Source organism: Trachurus trachurus (assembly GCF_905171665.1).
Source record: "Trachurus trachurus genome assembly, chromosome: 1".
NCBI lineage: Eukaryota > Metazoa > Chordata > Actinopteri > Carangiformes > Carangidae > Trachurus > Trachurus trachurus.
The window spans coordinates 37673608-37691073 of NC_139891.1; the positions used below are offsets into that span (position 1 = coordinate 37673608).

The 17466-nt window shown below is 42.4% G+C and overlaps 2 protein-coding genes across 2 annotated transcripts in view; both read right to left on the reverse strand.

Moving 5' to 3' along the window:
- Positions 1-17466, reverse strand: part of LOC310985743 (uncharacterized protein) — a 204856-nt gene that overhangs the window by 130750 nt on the left and 56640 nt on the right. The window lies entirely within an intron of this gene.
- ltv1 (LTV1 ribosome biogenesis factor) lies at positions 437-17397 on the reverse strand. The gene is made up of 11 exons (XM_083970773.1): positions 17200-17397; positions 16316-16447; positions 14626-14835; positions 14087-14174; positions 12125-12254; positions 11249-11495; positions 7804-7931; positions 5282-5433; positions 4068-4120; positions 2682-2882; positions 437-761 (listed from the first exon to the last, which is right to left on the reverse strand). The coding sequence occupies exons 1-11, from the start codon at positions 17200-17202 to the stop codon at positions 651-653; spliced, it is 1455 nt and encodes a 484-aa protein (XP_083826899.1). The 5' UTR covers positions 17203-17397; the 3' UTR covers positions 437-650.

Below are 17466 nucleotides of genomic sequence, written 5' to 3' on the forward strand. Positions count from 1 at the left end.
ACGGCGGAGCAGAGCCGTGAGCTGCTCAGAGCTACGCTACGGAGGATAAAGGAATTTCTTGGTTTCCCTCATCAAACTCATCAAATACACAATCCAACAACTCCACAACGCTCTGGTGGACAAGTTGTGACCTGCACATTCACCACGCTATGAGATAATAACACAACGTTACCAGACAGAGTTGTTTTAGAGGGAAATTCATGCAAAACCGCTGATGCGTGTTGCCTTCAGGGACAGTTTTTCATCAAACAGTCTCTGCATTTCCCTCTACAACAGTCTCTGCATTTCCCTCTACAACAACTCTGTCATAATGAGCCTCCGTAGCGTAGCTCTGAGCAGCTCACGGCTCTGCTCCGCCGTTCTAAAAATAGCTTGCACCAACAATTAAAGGTAACGAACCTACTGCTACTATGACTATAGGGATTATTACGGCAATGGGCCAATTTGCCAAAATGTTGAACTATCCCTTTAACCCTCAAGTTAAATTAATTCTCTTGATCATGTGACGTCGATGTGATGAGGAAACTGCAGCTCATCTCCTCCTCTTCCTCCTGTGTATCGCCCCCGTCACCTGAGCTCAGGTGAGTTGGGGGGGGTCGGGGTCGTGTCCGACCGTCATCAGTCTGTTTTTGGGGGCGGAGCCTCGGCCACTAAAGCTTCAGGCCTTGAACGTTTGTCCTCAGGCTCAACATCTGCTTCTCCTGTCGAACCTTCTCCTCCTTGAACGCCACCTTGTTGGCCTTCTTCTCCACTCGCCGCTCCTGAATGAACACATGAACACACACACACAGTCAACACTCTGTACTGAACTCATATTATTTCTATATATGTACACGACTCACAAAACGTTAGGGATATTTGACAAGAACATCCCTATAAACAGTTCATGCTACAGTGATATTCTATCATGAAGGCCTTTTAAGTAGAAGGATGTAATGGTCATTTCTTTATCTCAAACAAAAGCTAACAGCAGTGGTGGCTATAGCACAACAAACATCTCAATGTCTCAATCAATTTGATCAAATGGCGCATTTCCACTAGCACGGCTCGGCTCGATACGGCTCGGCTCGGCACGGCTCGGCTCGGTTTGGTTGTGTTTCCATTACAACTGAGTATCACTAGTGCCGCCGTGACGTCATTTACACGGCGCCGAGCAACGCTCTAAACTCTGTAAATATATAACTTTAGCAACATTTGAATCATTTTCAGGCGAGAAAGTAGTCGTTTAGATCCCCAACGTGTTGAAAATCTGACAAAATACCAGCTGTTTACAATTTTGTTTCGACGAAGTCGGCGTTACTAAAGCTAGCCGTAGTGAGCAACGCACTTCCGGTTATTTTCACAAAATAAAATACCCGTTGCCTTTTATCATAAGGAAAGCCATTACGATAGAATTGGTGCTTTTACTTTGTAAACAGGAAGTGAACCTACCCTCGCTGTAGCTAGCTTTAAACCGCCGTTTTGACTGCTCTCGTCCCGTTAACGGCATTTAACGTTCAATATGCCTTACCAGCTCTGAGATCGGCCTGGTTCATTGTAAAACATTTATTTATTGATGTAAATGTAAACTGATGTAAATGTAAACTGTGATGTCACGGTCGCTGCTTGGACCTGGAGCTTCACTTCTCCCAAAAACATCGGGGCAAACTTAAAACAGCCGTCGTTTGGATAAACTAACCGCACATGGGGATCTAAACAGTTACTTTCTCGCATGAAAAATATTAAAACTTAATAAAGTCACGTAATAACAGAGCCAGTCTCAATATTAGAAATTATCTGGTAATAACAGGCTTCAGGCTTCAGCAGGAACATTTCTGTTCAGTCGGCTGACGTCACGTTTTAGTAACGCTTCGGCTCGCTTGGAACCAGGGCTGAGGTGATACCAAAAGTACCTGGTTGCAGGTACTGCGTGCTAGTGGAAACACGCAAATAGCGCGCCGAGCCGTGCCGAGCCGAGCCGAAGCGCGCTAGTGGAAATGCGCCAAAAGTGTTGTCTTGGTCTCATGATGTCAAGATTTGAACATTGTGGAGAGAGAAGAGGACTGTATACAAACTGAACCACTAAATCAGATGGTGCTTGTGATGTTTGTGGTTTATCACCTTGTTAGGGAACAGCATGTTATTTAATAAGGACTGAAACACTGAACAGCTGGACATGTGCATTCAAAAGTTTAGAGAAGGTTCAATTAAGTTCACCTGTAAAGGTTTATAGTGCATTTTAGGTGCATTCTGAAATTTAATCCAAAAGCCAAACGCACCCGTAGCCCGTAATCTCTTGTTTATGACAGATACAACTACACAGAATACACACATCGTAACACGTGTATGGTAATCCATCGATCCACTGATTGATTATCAAAGGCTTCAAATGCACGACCGGGAGGAGGCTCAGCAAAACAGCGGATGTGACCGGACATGCAGATTCGCTAAATGATGCAATTAAAAATCGATGAAAGTCGTATTTTGATCAGCATTATGTTTCAAATTAATCATTTTAGTTGCAGGCCGTGTTCTAAGCAGGACAATGTACAGTTGGTCAGTTGTTAATGCACCGATAATTAAAGGTGATGAACCTACTGCTATGACTATAGGGGTTATTATGGTGAGAGGATGATCTGACTCTAAATGTTGAACTGTCCCTTTAAGTTAGTGGTTGTAGGACAAAGCGTCGTCTCTCTGACCTTGCGCTCCTCCCTGACCGCCTGCTTCCTGGCCCTCCTCTCCTCGCGGCTCTCCTCCTTGTCGCGCGGCGCCGTGGAGACGCGCGGCAGGTCCGAGTCGTTGATCTGGGTCATGCGCTCGGCCTGACGCGCCGTCGGGCCGCGGCCCGGCAGCACGTCCAGAGGGATGCCCGTCTTACCGGACACTCGGATCGGCTTCATCTGGAGGAGAGAGGAGGGAGGACGGAGGACAAGAGTTAGAAAGTAAAGAGACAACAAAGGACAGAGAGAGGGGGATGATAGACAGAAAGAGGTAGACAGAGATAGAGAAGGGCAGAAAGACAGAAACAAAGAAAGACAGAAAAAGAAAGAAGGAAGGAAGAAAGAAAAAAGACAGAGCTTCATCTGGAGGAGGGAGGAGGGAGGACGGAGGACAAGAGTTAGAAAGTAAAGAGACAACAAAGGACAGAGAGAGGGGGATGATAGACAGAAAGACAGAAACAAAGAAAGAAGAAGGAAGAAAAACAGAGAAAGGGGATAGAAATTAATAAAGAAAGGAGTAAAAAGACAGAAATAGGGAAAGAAAGAAGAAAAAGAGAGAGGGGGTGATAGATAGAAAGAGGTAGACAGAGATAGAGAAGGGTAGAAATACGGTAATACAGACAGAAAGAAAGAAACAAAGAAAGAAAGAAAAAGACTTGGGTAGAAACAAAGAAAGAAGGAAGGAAGAAAAACAGAGAAAGGGGATAGAAATTACTAAAGAAAGGAGTAAAAAGACAGAAATAGGGGAAGAAAGAAGAAAAAGAGAGAGGGGGGTGATAGATAGAAAGAGGTAGATGGATAAAGATAGAGAGAGAAAGAAAGAAAGAAAAAGAGAGAAAAAAGAGGCAGAGGGTTTGAAAGAAAGAGATAGATAGATAGATAGATAGATAGATAGATAGATAGATAGATAGATAGATAGATAGATAGATAGATAGATAGAAAAAAGAAAGACAACAAAGGAGAGAGAGATGGGGATGATAGATAGAAAGAGGTAGATGGATAAAGATAGAGAGGGAAAGAAAGAAAGAAAGAAAGAAAGAAAAAGACAGAAAAAAGAGACAGAGGGTTTGAAAGAAAGAGATAGATAGACAGATAGACAGACAGAACGATAGATAGAACGATAGATAGAACGATAGATAGAACGATAGATAGATAGAACGATAGATAGATAGATAGATAGATAGATACTGTAGATAGAACGATAGATAGATAGAACGATAGATAGAACGATAGATAGATAGATAGATAGATAGATAGATAGATAGATAGAACGATAGAACGATAGATAGATAGATAGATAGATAGATAGATAGATAGATAGATAGATAGATAGATAGATAGATAGATAGATAGATAGATAGATACCTTGGTGGGCTCCTGGATGACCTTGGGTCTGTTGTAGATGTTGGAGTACGTACCTGCAGGAGAGGAGGAGCGTGAGACAGGAAGTTGTATTGTTTTGTTTTGTTTTTATCCTTTTGTGAGACACTTTCTGTTACTGCAACGTATGAAAAGTGCCATATAAATAAAGTTGATTTGATTTGAAGGAAAGTTTCAGTTTCAAAATAAAGCACCACAGTGATCGTGGGTTCGACTCGACTAACTGTCCAATCACAATAAAAGAACTTTCAGAATAAAAGCATGAGTTGAGTGAGTTCCACTTTGCTGGTGTGTGTCAAGTATAAATGAATAAATAAATACAGAAATAAATGATTAAATGACCAAATAAAGATATATTTGCTACATTTATCTATTAATGTATTTTCTATTTATTAATTTCTAAATTTCTGATTTAAATGTGGAAATATTTTTAATAAAAATAAAAACAGAAATGCAGAAAGAATCTTTCATCACCAAAATGTATGTATTTTTTAAATATTTTATAATAAATTCTGCATTGATTAATTTATCTACGTGGTTCATAGAGATGAAGATCAGGGTTTCACTTTGTTTATTATCATTTAGTTTGTATTCTACAACCTCACAGTCCCAGATCTTTACACATGTTTTATCTGTTTCTATTATTTTATAAAAATGTTTTATCTGACTGAACTGCTCTGATCTGGTTCTTTCTGCTTTGAACTCTTTGAGCTTTTCTTATTCTTTAAATCTTTAATTATTCTGTTTTTTCTTTTCACTTCCTGTCTGTGTTTGGATTCAATGAAACCAACTGTTTTGAAAAAGCAGCTCCAGACATAAACAATTATTATTAATAGTAACTGCTATTATTATTATGATGATGTCATAACGTGTCTTGAGTCTTCAGCCAATCAGGACTGAGCTATGACATCACGGTGTCATATTTAACTCTTTGAGGAAGTTTTTATTTATTTTTTTTATTTTGATTTATGGATTCTGGACTTTGAGTGGTTTTATTGATCTCCTGTTGAAGCTGATTATTGGATGTTTTATTGCTCAGGTTTAAAGAGCAGCAGAGGAACTGATAAGAGTTGGACCTTTGGCTTCATATAAAACATATAACTCTATAAACTGTTTATATGAGACCAGTCGGACGGATACAACAACATCAGCTGCTCCAGATGTTCAGACACAGACAGATGTGTGACACAGTAACTCACTGACGATGGTCTCACAGTCCCACTTCTCCTGTGGAGCCTCCAGCTCCACCACCACCGTCTCCATCTCCTCCTGCTCCTCCTCTTCCTCCTCCTCGTCTTCCTCCTTCACAGCAGGAAGTTCTTTAGGTCCGAGGTCGTCGGGTCGTTGATACCTGAACCACAGAGGAGACACAGACACAGACACAGATCAGAGACTCGTTTCGGTGGTTTTGTTCTGTTTCTAGGGGTGTAACGGTACACACAAGTCACGGTTCGGTACGTAACTCAGTTCAGGGGTCACGGTTCGGTACGGTTTCGGTAGGGATGGGACTTTTTGTCGACAAATCGACAAAAAATCGACACATGCTCCCCTCCACAAAAAAAATGGAGTGTCGAAATGTCGAGGGGGCGGGGCTTGTGGGATGTGTAAATTGCATTTTGTCTTTCAATATTTCCTATTCAAATTAACAGCAGAAATTGCCACTTTTCCCCTAATGAAATAAAATATTTTAAATAAAACAAATCCACTTTTTCTAAATGGGATAGGATAGCTAGGCTACTTGACCCTCATTCTGCTTCACATGTGACGGGAGCGTGCGCGCATGCTGACAGGCCACAGAGTCAAGAGATCAGCTGTCGGGGCTCGCTGCAGTCTATAGGTGATGGTGCTGATGATGACGAGTCCGGCTCCGCAAAAAGGGCAAAACCATCGGCAAAACAGGTGGATGCAATGGTTGCATTCTTCGTAGAGGACCGCGGACATGCACGAAAGAAAAAAATAAGAAAAGAAACCAAATGCGAGCTGCCTCGTCCACTCGTGCCGACAGCAGCGCTAATAAACCACAACAAAAGCACGTGTCTGTCTTGTGTTATAAAAGTTTAAAAAATAAAATAAATTAGATAAAACAAGTGCATTATGAGTGTTATTAATTCTAGAGGAAAAAAAAACTTGCACTTGACAACTAGCAACTATTATAAAAAAAAACAACAATAAACTAACATCAATGTTGGTTTACACAGTTAATTTGGACTAGATGCCAGTTGCTATGGTGATGTTTCTGGTCCTGTCTGTGTTCATGTCAAGAGGTTTGAGACGAGTTGTGTTTCACTGAGAAGCCACGGTGACATAAATGAGGCAGCAGCTCCTCTAACTTCACTCTCTCATCACTTCTGTTCTTCGTCTGTTATGACTAGGGATTAATCGCGGTATTAAACGCCACAATTAATTGATCGTAAAGATTCCTAAATACCGTCACTTTCCGAAAAAGATTAAATTGGAACTATATCGGCAGATGTGCACAGATACTGGTCCATTTATCTAAAGTAACGCTGAATTGGTAGGAATTTAAATGTTTGCGTGTCATTTGTATTGTAAAAAAATGATTAAAATAACTTAAACATTTGGTATAGATGACAGTTAATGGCTTAAATATTTCAAACACTTCCCCGGCGGATTAATAACTGGTCCTATATTAAGAGATTAGATGTAATTATATTTTGACTATATTTTTACACATTCATAGTGTTTTGAAATGTACTGATGCATAATAATCGTGATGATCGTAATACCGTAATTTTTTCTCTGACAATAATTGTACCAAGAAAATCTGTAATCGTGACATCCCTGGTTATGACGGTTGCTGGCAGCTTCGAGGCTCATTACCGCCACCTGGATTGGAGTGAGGACTCAACTTTTTTTTTTTAATCAGGGTTTTTCCTGGCCAAAATTTCGGCTGAGGCGGCAGCGGGGGGGGGGAGTAGTAGCATATTTGCTACTACCACCAAGATCTATATATATATATAGCCGTGGTATAATGAGCATATACCACGGCCTGTCGTGATATATTGCTTAAATATTGCGGAGAGTTGTGCGTACGCACAGCTTGATCAGTGTTTCCCACTGACAGAAGAAAAAAAAACAGTGTGTTTACGTGCGGTGAGAGAGGCGGCAGGTTGAGAGGCTGACTGGCGGAGATGAGAGTTAAAATTAAATTAAAAATTTGGGACCGGCAGTAAATTGGGAGTCGGCTTTTACGGGTACCCGAAGTCCTGTCACCAAGCTGCAAAGGACACCACCGCGTCTCCTTCTCTCTCTCTTCACGCTCTGCGCTGGTGAGGTTCGTTCACGCTCAGCACAACGTCTGAACGGAGTGGAGCCCCGATGAGCCCCGCCCCCGCGGGCACACAAGCAGCGCGTCAACGTCACCTTGCGGCCCGGCCCGGAGTTTAAATCAAACGCACCCCTTCTGCTGCGGTCGAGTTGAAAACAGCGCCACTGAGCTTTCATTGATTTTCAATCAAGATTCAGGCGCGCGGCCGCCTCAAAATTTATAATGCAGAAAAAACCCTGCATATCGCTGGGGGCGGCACAAAATAAGGTGGAGGCGGCCGCCACGCAATTTTGAACGCAGGAAAAACCCTGTTAATATTCACTCAGACGTATTCGTCGTGTGACTGTGTGCACCGAACCGTGACGAATACATATACCGTTACAGCCCTATTTGTTTCTGTTTGTAGTGCTTCCTGTTGTCGTTCCCACTCACTCCTTCTCCTTCTGTCTGAAGTAATCCTTGATGACCTCCTCCAGCCGGGCGCTGTCCGGCTCGATGTAGCCCTCCAGCTCCGCGTTGTCCAGGGCGCCGATCTCGTCGTCGTCAAACTGTTCGTAAAACTGAAACGACAGACGGAAACGGATTCAAGACTCAGAACAAACACACAATGAGACAAAGAGTCTGACACAGCTGGACCTGGACTACAACTGATGCTCTATGGACTACAACTATGGCCACCTGGACTACAACTAAGGCTTTTCTGTACTACAACTATGACTTAAAGGCTACCTGGACAATAAATATGGCAACCAAGAAAACAATTGATGCTCTATGGACTACAAATATGGCCACCTGGTCTACAACTGCTGTGAAAAAGTCTTCCTGGACTACAAATACAGCCATGTGGACTACATCTGATGCCACAAGACTTCCTGGACTACAAATATTGCCATTTGGACTACAACTATGACTGAAAAGGCAACCTGAGAATCCGAGAATAAAACAGCTGGACCTGGACTACAACTATGGCCTCCTGGACTACAACTGCTGCTAAAAAGTCTTACTAGACTACAAATACTGCTATTTGGACTACAATTGAGGCTTCTTGGACTACAAATATGACTTAAAACGTGACCTGGACAACAAATACGGTGACACAGAATACAACTGCTGCTAAGACGGCTTCCTGGACTACAACTAATGTGATTTGGGACTACAACTGAGGCTAGAGAGGTTGGGTGAAGTCACACGAACTGTGACACAGCTGGAACCGGACTACAACTATGGCTTCCTGGACTACAACTACAGCCATGTGGACTACATCTGATGCCACAAGACTTCCTGGACTATATAGCCATTTGGACTACAACTATGACTGAAAAGGTAACCTGAGAATCCGAGAATAAAACAGCTGGACCTGGACTACAACTATGGCCTCCTGGACTACAACTATGGACTACAACTACAACCTCCTGGACTACAACTATGGACTACAACTACGGCCTCCTGGACTACAACTGTGGACTACAACTATGGCCTCCTGGACTACTGGTGCATTCCAGGCAGGCTTTTTAACCCGTAAGTCACGACTTCAAGTCACCAGTTACGAGTTTGTAGCGTTCCAGGCAAGTTACGAGTTACGAACTGGGAACTGGGAGTAGATCGATCTAGTACGAGTTCACAGGTGGGAAGTTACGAGTTTGACTGTACTTTCTAACGGGTAACCATAGGAACAGGTCGGAAAAACGCGAGTTACGGGTTGCCTGGAACGCACCATACAACTATGGACTACAACTACAGCTTCCTGGACTACAACTACGGCTTCCTGGACTACAACTATGGACTACAACTACAGCTTCCTGGACTACAACTACGGCTTCCTGGACTACAACTATGGCCTCCTGGACTACAACTACGGCTTCCTGGACTACAACTATGGACTACAACTATGGCTTCCTGGACTACAACTATGGCCTCCTGGACTACAACTATGGACTACAACTACGGCTTCCTGGACTACAACTATGGACTACAACTACGGCTTCCTGGACTACAACTATGGCCTCCTGGACTACAACTATGGACTACAACTACGGCCTCCTGGACTACAACTACGGCTTCCTGGACTACAACTATGGACTACAACTACGGCTTCCTGGACTACAACTATGGCCTCCTGGACTACAACTATGGCCTCCTGGACTACAACTACGGCCTCCTGGACTACAACTATGGCCTCCTGGACTACAACTACGGCTTCCTGGACTACAACTATGGCCTCCTGGACTACAACTATAGACCAGAGCGGCTTTTTTATGCAAATGAGAATGACCGATGCATTCTGGGTAATTTAGGGGCAGCTACCGGCATTTTTACATTGCACTCAGTGGCTTTTTGTGTTTTGATGGAGCGTAGACTAATGGTGCGTTCCAGGCAGGCTTTTTAACCCGTAAGTCACGACTTCAAGTCACCAGTTACGAGTTTGTAGCGTTCCAGGCAAGTTACGAGTTACGAACTGGGAACTGGGAGTAGATCGATCTAGTACGAGTTCACAGGTGGGAAGTTACGAGTTTGACTGAACGTTCTAACGGGTAACCATAGGAACAGGTCGGAAAAATACGAGTTACGGGTTGCCTGGAACGCACCATAACTAACAATCAATCTGAATGTTTTATTTTTTGTTTCTTTTGTAGCACTATGTCTCATAATTATTTTGACACCCTCTTTGAAACCCACCGTTCACGCTATCTTGAAAAATTACAATTAATGAATCTACCGGTATGCTCATTTAGCCTCCCACAATGATCAATGACCCCACAAAGTGGCCAGAAATGTCTGACCCAGACATCTACACGTATTTGGTCGAATCACCGGGTAGGTTTTGGCTAAGTGTTGTCTGTTAATAGCCTGTTAATAGCCAACTTTTTTGTTAGTTAGTTTGTCAAGCCAGTCAGGCTGAACTTTTCAATGGAGGGATGCCGGGCGCTGCCCCTAAATTACCCAGAATGCATCAGTCATTCTCAGATGCCGCTCTGGTCTATGGCCTCCTGGACTACAACTATGGCCTCCTGGACTACAACTACGGCTTCCTGGACTACAACTATGGCTTCCTGGACTACAACTACAGCCTACTGGACTACAACTATGGCCTCCTGGACTACAACTATGGCCTCCTGGACTACAACTATGGCCTCCTGGACTACAACTACGGCTTCCTGGACTACAACTATGGCGTCCTGGACTACAACTACGGCTTCCTGGACTACAACTATGGCCTCCTGGACTACAACTACGGCTTCCTGGACTACAACTATGGCCTCCTGGACTACAACTACGGCTTCCTGGACTACAACTATGGACTACAACTATGGACTACAACTACAGCTTCCTGGACTACAACTACGGCTTCCTGGACTACAACTATGGACTACAACTACAGCTTCCTGGACTACAACTATGGCCTCCTGGACTACAACTACGGCTTCCTGGACTACAACTATGGACTACAACTATGGCTTCCTGGACTACAACTATGGCCTCCTGGACTACAACTATGGACTACAACTACGGCTTCCTGGACTACAACTATGGACTACAACTACGGCTTCCTGGACTACAACTACGGCTTCCTGGACTACAACTATGGCCTCCTGGACTACAACTATGGCCTCCTGGACTACAACTACGGCTTCCTGGACTACAACTATGGCTTCCTGGACTACAACTACAGCCTACTGGACTACAACTATGGCCTCCTGGACTACAACTATGGCCTCCTGGACTACAACTACGGCCTCCTGGACTACAACTACGGCTTCCTGGACTACAACTACGGCCTCCTGGACTACAACTACGGCCTCCTGGACTACAACTATGGCCTCCTGGACTACAACTGATGCTACATCGGGGTTGACAAACGAGCAGAGTGGGCACCGACCTTCTCGAAGCGGTCGTCGAGGAGACTGAGCTGCTCGTTCCTCCTCATCACCGACGACGTCATCGAGTACTCGGTGAAGCGACTCTTCGTCTCCTCGTCCATGAACAGGAACTCTCGGCCGAAGCCGCCGCCGCCAACACGCTCCTCGTCGCCCGACAGCGCCCCGTCCGAGTCAAAGTCTCCTTCCTCGTCCTCGTCCGTGTCCTCCCACTCATCATCATCATCATCATCGTCATCATCGCCCCCGCTGTCAAGGATCATTTCATTATTGATCAATTCCCTTCAGTTACCAGCTGTTCTGCCCTACTAAGCCAGACCGCAGTAACTACGCCAACAGTGAAACTGAGAAAAATGGCTTTAAAGTTTTTTGATTTGCCTTCCAAATGTGTTGTAGGTAGATTAGTGAAAATACACAGATTTGACAGGTTTTCATGAAGTAATATTCATGAAATGAAATATATGACCACATATTTTACATTTGACCCCCAAAAAGCAGATACTGCGCTCTGCAGGTAATGCTGAGGCAAAGTGCAGTAACTACAATGTTGTTGTTTTCTTCCAGCTTTCATTACTTAATTACTAATTGGCCACCTCAAAAGTGATGAATAATTTGACAGTACAAACTTGAGTGAGTTAACATTTAATGTCCAGTGTTTAGCTTAAGTGTTATATATCTCTAAAACTGAGCAAAATTGACGGCAGGACATTTTACACAAGATAATACATTTATTGACAAGTTCAATTTCACAAAAAACTCAATTTGGAATTTTCACGCAGTTACTGCGGTCGGTCTGGTTTAGCAGGGCAGTGTTGATGTATTGATCACACACCTGCATCATATATAGATTATAGATTATAACATCGACGAGCTCTTACTGCGTCTTCGTCGCTCCGCTCCTGTTGGCCTGGAGGATGAAGTCGTCGTCCAGGGCGTTGTCGGGGTCGTCGTAGTCGAAGTCTTCGTCCAAGGCGGCGACGATGTCCGGGTCCATGTCCAGACGAGGTCCTAGAGGAGGAGACGGAGATGAGTCACATGACCAGAGCAACATGGCCGCTCTCAGGACGGACACGGAGCGTTGTAAAAGGTTTGACAGCAGAAATGATCTCTAGGAACTTCAAGGATTAAAACCTGGGTGGACAACCCGGTCAACTAGCTGCTGGAAAGCTACAGGGGACAAAACCCCTTTCTGGGGTCATTTTGCTGGCGAAATTATGTAAATGCAAATGTTTAGGTACTACAATGGCATAAATAGTCATACAACTATAACATTTGGCAGAGATTTTAAGATATCACCCTCAACATCCCAAAAAAGACAAAAAAAAGTACTGTTCGCCTGACAAATTCTCATGAAAATTATTATTTTCCAGCACTTTATGGAGAATATCTATGCCTAACATGTATATAGAAAACTTCCTTAATTCATAATTCATTCCATTTGAGTCCAAGATAGCCTTTCTATCTCAAAAGCCCCACTTGCTGTGGCCAACGGTCTTCTCTGCTCGTCTGTAATGTCCCTCTTGTTCTTCAGTACAAGACGGACATTACATACGAGCACTATGGAGGTATTTGGATGTTTTTTGGTGTGTCTTTTTGTTACGAAGAAAAGTGAGCTCCGTTCTCAACCGTCATATGGACATGCAGCGCTGCACGGAGCCCCGCTGTAACTCAGAGAAGCCACGGAGGACTCTGAAACTTCTCCCAGCCCTTAGTCCACATGAGGGGGAGGAGATAATGAGTGAAATTTGGGTGAATTTTGGGTGAACTATCCCTTAAAAGTCAAGTGATTGAAAATGTAAAATGTCGGTTGTGTGGGAGCGATGAAGATTTCTTGGTTTCTTTTACATGAAAGAGGAAAAAACAACTGAGAAAAACATCAGCTCCAGTGTCGCCCAAAATTTCATTATCGGTGCATCTTTAGTTTTCTGTGCATCAAAGTGAAACACGGGCTGAGGGGAAGTTATTCTCTCTTCTGTTTCCATTATTTCATCATAATAATAATAATAATCTTTGTGTAGCTCATATCCAAACACAAAGACTTTTAGAAGATGATAAAATTAATCAAAATTATCAAAAACAAAAGTCTAATCTAGTTGAAGCCGAGAGGAATCCGTCTGTTGTTGCAGTTCCTGTCGGTGACCAGCAGAGGTCGACAGAGGCTACTGGCTACGCTGCTGTTTTTCATTACATCTATGTTTTAATGATACTGTTTCCTCAATTCTAATAATTAAAGGGATAGTTCACCCAAAATTGAAATTTCATGTAGCAGTGCATGTCCATGTAACGGTTGCAAATGGATACCAACTGTCTTCGTAACAAAAAGACACACCAAAAAACACCACAAAAAAAAAAAAAACTTGTTTGATGCGGAAGCTCCTCTTCGTCAAATTTGGACGAACTGGGAAGAGGAGCTTCCGCTACAAACAAGCTTGAAAAATAGACTTATTTAATTTTTTTAGGGACAATTTCGCATTGCGGGGCTTCAATACATGTTGGATGTTTTTTGGTGTGTCTTTTTGTTACGAAGAAAAGTGAGCTCCATTCACAACCGTTATATGGACATGCACTGCTACGCCGAGACCCCCTGTAACTCAGAGAAGCCACAGAGGACTCTGAAACTTCTCCCAGCCCTTAGTCCACATGAGGGTGACGAGTAGATAATGAGTGCATTTTCAATTTCGGGTGAACTATCCCTTTAATCATTAGAATGAACAAATAATTCATTATAAACATTATTTTACGACATAGTGCTGCTTTAAATGCATAACGAGCATTATCTGTGATGTTTGTGTTTCTGGACGGGGATGAATAAAGTTGTAAGTTGTGATGAAGGTGGTCACCTGAGATGGGAGCAGCTTTGTTCAACAGTCCCACGTCCTCCTCGAACTCCGAGGCAAACACCGACGAGGGCAGGTTGATGTTGGCCGCCTGCTCACACAACAAACAAACAAACAAACGTTAAAGGGATAGTTCAACATTTTGTCAAATTGGCCCATTGCCATAATCCCTATAGTCATAGCAGTAGGTTCGTTACCTTTAATTGTCGGTGCAAGCTGTTTTTAGAACGGCGGAGCAGAGCCGTGAGCTGCTCAGAGCTACGCTACGGAGGCTCATTATGGGATTTCTTGGTTTCCCTCATCAAACTCATCAAATACACAATCCAACAACTCCACAACGCTCTGGTGGACAAGTTGTGACCTGCACATTCACCACGCTATGAGATAATAACACAACGTTACCACACAGAGTTGTTTTAGAGGGAAATTCATGTAAAACCGCTGATGCGCGTTGCCTTCAGGGACAGTTTTTCATCAACAGTCTCTGCATTTCCCTCTAAAACAACTCTGTCTCATAACGTTCATGGTGCGACTCCACTCACCTGAACTCCCTGCACCTCCTGCACCTCCTCTTCCTCCTCCTCCTCCTCTTCATCACGCAGTCTCACATTCTGCCGGGCGTCGTGCGGCGGAGCGGCCGCCACCAGCTCCGTCTGCGGCTCCGCCTCCTTCAGGTGCTGCAGGTAATCGTAGTCGTCGTCGAAGAAGACGCCGAAGCTCCTCTGCTCCTCGCGCCGCTTCTCCACCTCCACCTGCAGGAGAGCCAATCAGATCGAGAGAAGGAGCCCCACGTCAGAGAGAGAGAAACGACCGAAAGATCTGAGCTGTTTGATCGATCATTAAAATGTTTGTATCTGTCATGTCATCGGTCAGTGGAAAATCTGACTTTGCACAGTGAAAAATAAATCTGGACTAAATGTAAATTCCCTTTTGCAGTGCAACTACATGTTTTTGGATGAATTTTACATCATTGTCACAGATCATTTAGTGGAAAAATCTTTTTGTTTTTAGCTCAGTGTTACCAAAATGCATTCAAATTCAAATATAGAAACAGCATAACAATGTATTTTAACTTAATGTTTGCAGAATAAAGTATATCTTTTTATAAATTCACTTAAATTCACTGTAGGTGGACCAGATATTAAATATTTATTAGCATTCAGTCTGTTTTTTGTTTTAAAAAAAAGTTAAAATGTAATTTAAAATGTTTTAAATCAACATGAATACAAAATGTACATTTAAACAAATCTGATGCTTTTAAAACAACTTTTAATGTTTTCAGAATAAAGTTGGGCTGCCCCCGACCAAAGACTGTCTTGGTCGACCAGTAGTCGTCATTTATGGAGATTAGTCGACTAAACTAAACTAGACTAAAAAAAAAATAAAAAAAAACTGACAGCGAGTGTCACGACTTCCTGTATCTGGCCCTTCAAATTAAAAGCCCTATAGCCTTTCATATACAGTTCATTCATATTGATTTTGACTTAATTTTGACAAGACGGCTCCAAATGTTGTTGTTTCACTTAAATCCACTGCAGGTGGATCAGATATTAAATATTTATTAGCATTCAGTCAGTGCTTTTTGTTTAAAAAAAAAGAAAAGGTTTAAATGTCATTTAAAATGTCATCAAGCGCTGGAGAATATTCCCTCTCTTGCGGATTTTAAATGTTTGCAATTTTCAATGTGATTGTTTTTATGCTCTGTTGCTGCTGTAAACTGTACCAAACCAAACCTCAGTGACCAACGAGTTATAATAAAGGTTTAAATAAATGAAATAAAACCAACATGAACACAAAATGTACATTTAAACAAATCTGGTGCTTTTAAAACAACTTTTTTATTTGTCACTGACCCACATGTTGCTGTAAATCATGAAAATGCCACAAAATGGATTATCTTTTACACCTGCTGAATCATCTGATTCACGGTTTCATGACTTGATTCAAAGCAGCAAGTCGTCAGTGTGAAATACAAGTGACAATATGAATCTTTTTTTCAAAGTTTACTAAAGTTTAAAGTCCAGTCACAGAGTTCGACTGTGAACAAACGGTTTTTCAGGAAAGTATTGATTTTATTACAGGTTTATTGTCACACATGACAATGGAAAAGTGAGTTTCCATTAATATATCAGTGGATTAATTGATCACCAATCACAGCAGCTCTCCTTAAATGAACCCCAGCGTGGTCGGTGTGTGTGTCTGTGTCTGTGTGTGTGTGTGTGTGTGTGTGACCTTGGCGGCGGGCAGGAGGACGTGCTGCGGCGCCGTCTCATCGGCGGCGAGCGGATCTCTCTGACTCCTGTGGACGAGGTGGAAGGTCACGGCCTTCTTCTTCTCGATGAACGACTTCTTCTTTCGATGAGGCTGGAGGAGACAAACAGCAAGGCATGATGGGAGATTCTGTCAATATAAACTGTCAGGAAGGTAGACAGACTTCTACAGTTAATCAACATTATATTTATTTACTCATGGAAATGTGGAGCTCAGGCTTTTAATTTGAAAATCTGATGATGTCATGGGCACCTGCAACAATCATACAATCTGTTTTATTTTTCCCCTTTTTTTGGTAGAAATCAACTCTATTATCAATTCACTTGGTTTAATATGTTTTTAGAGCATTAAAAAACATATCCTTTTGATGAAATCCCTTTAAAGAAATTACATATTCATGTGTGTATATTTATGTTGTCTGGAATATGAATGTATGTACTTAGTTATTTCATCATTTATTTATTTGCTCACTTCACTTTATAAATATGTTATGTTGTAAATGTGTATACTTGTACATGTTTAGATGTGTTTCTTGTACATGTTGCTCTCGGTTATTTGCTCTATATTTGATACTAACGTTGTATTTGTTAAATAAATAAATGAATAAAACAATCAGTGTATTTTGATATGTGTAACTTATGTATGGCATAAATCACTTCTAGATACAATAACAAGAGTGGGAAAGTGATGAAAAACACCACAGTTTGGATCTAATTATATGATAATTAATCAAACAGACGTGTAGTTCATGTTTTTAACAGGTTATGTGTTGATTTATTTTTACCTACTAGTGTTTGCTGTTAGCTAACAACATTAGCTCGGTGCGGTAGTAAACGTGCTCTTACCATCCTGTAACTGACTCTCTGGCGGTTTTCTTCGACAGGTGAAGATTAAAAAAGATCAAACTTTAAACTACAAACAGCTGTTACAGACATTTAACAGTACATTAAAGCCAAAAAACGTGTCGCTGGTGGTTTGTTTTCCCACGTTGGTTCCTCCTTCAGCACCACGATGCTGCTGCTGCTGCTGCTGCTGCCATGACTGGAAGGAACCATTACGGCCAACGGCGGAGGGGTGGACACGACGTCAACCAGATCCGATACGGACACAAC

Bases quoted from the DNA above. Each gene is read 5' to 3' on its own strand.
- ltv1 (XM_083970773.1), bottom strand. The intron at 11,496-12,124 runs GTAAGAGCTCGT...GATCCTTGACAG, and splicing joins AGCGGAGCGACGAAGACGCA to CGGGGGCGATGATGACGATG. The intron at 4,121-5,281 runs GTGAGTTACTGT...CCTCTCCTGCAG, and splicing joins GGACTGTGAGACCATCGTCA to GTACGTACTCCAACATCTAC.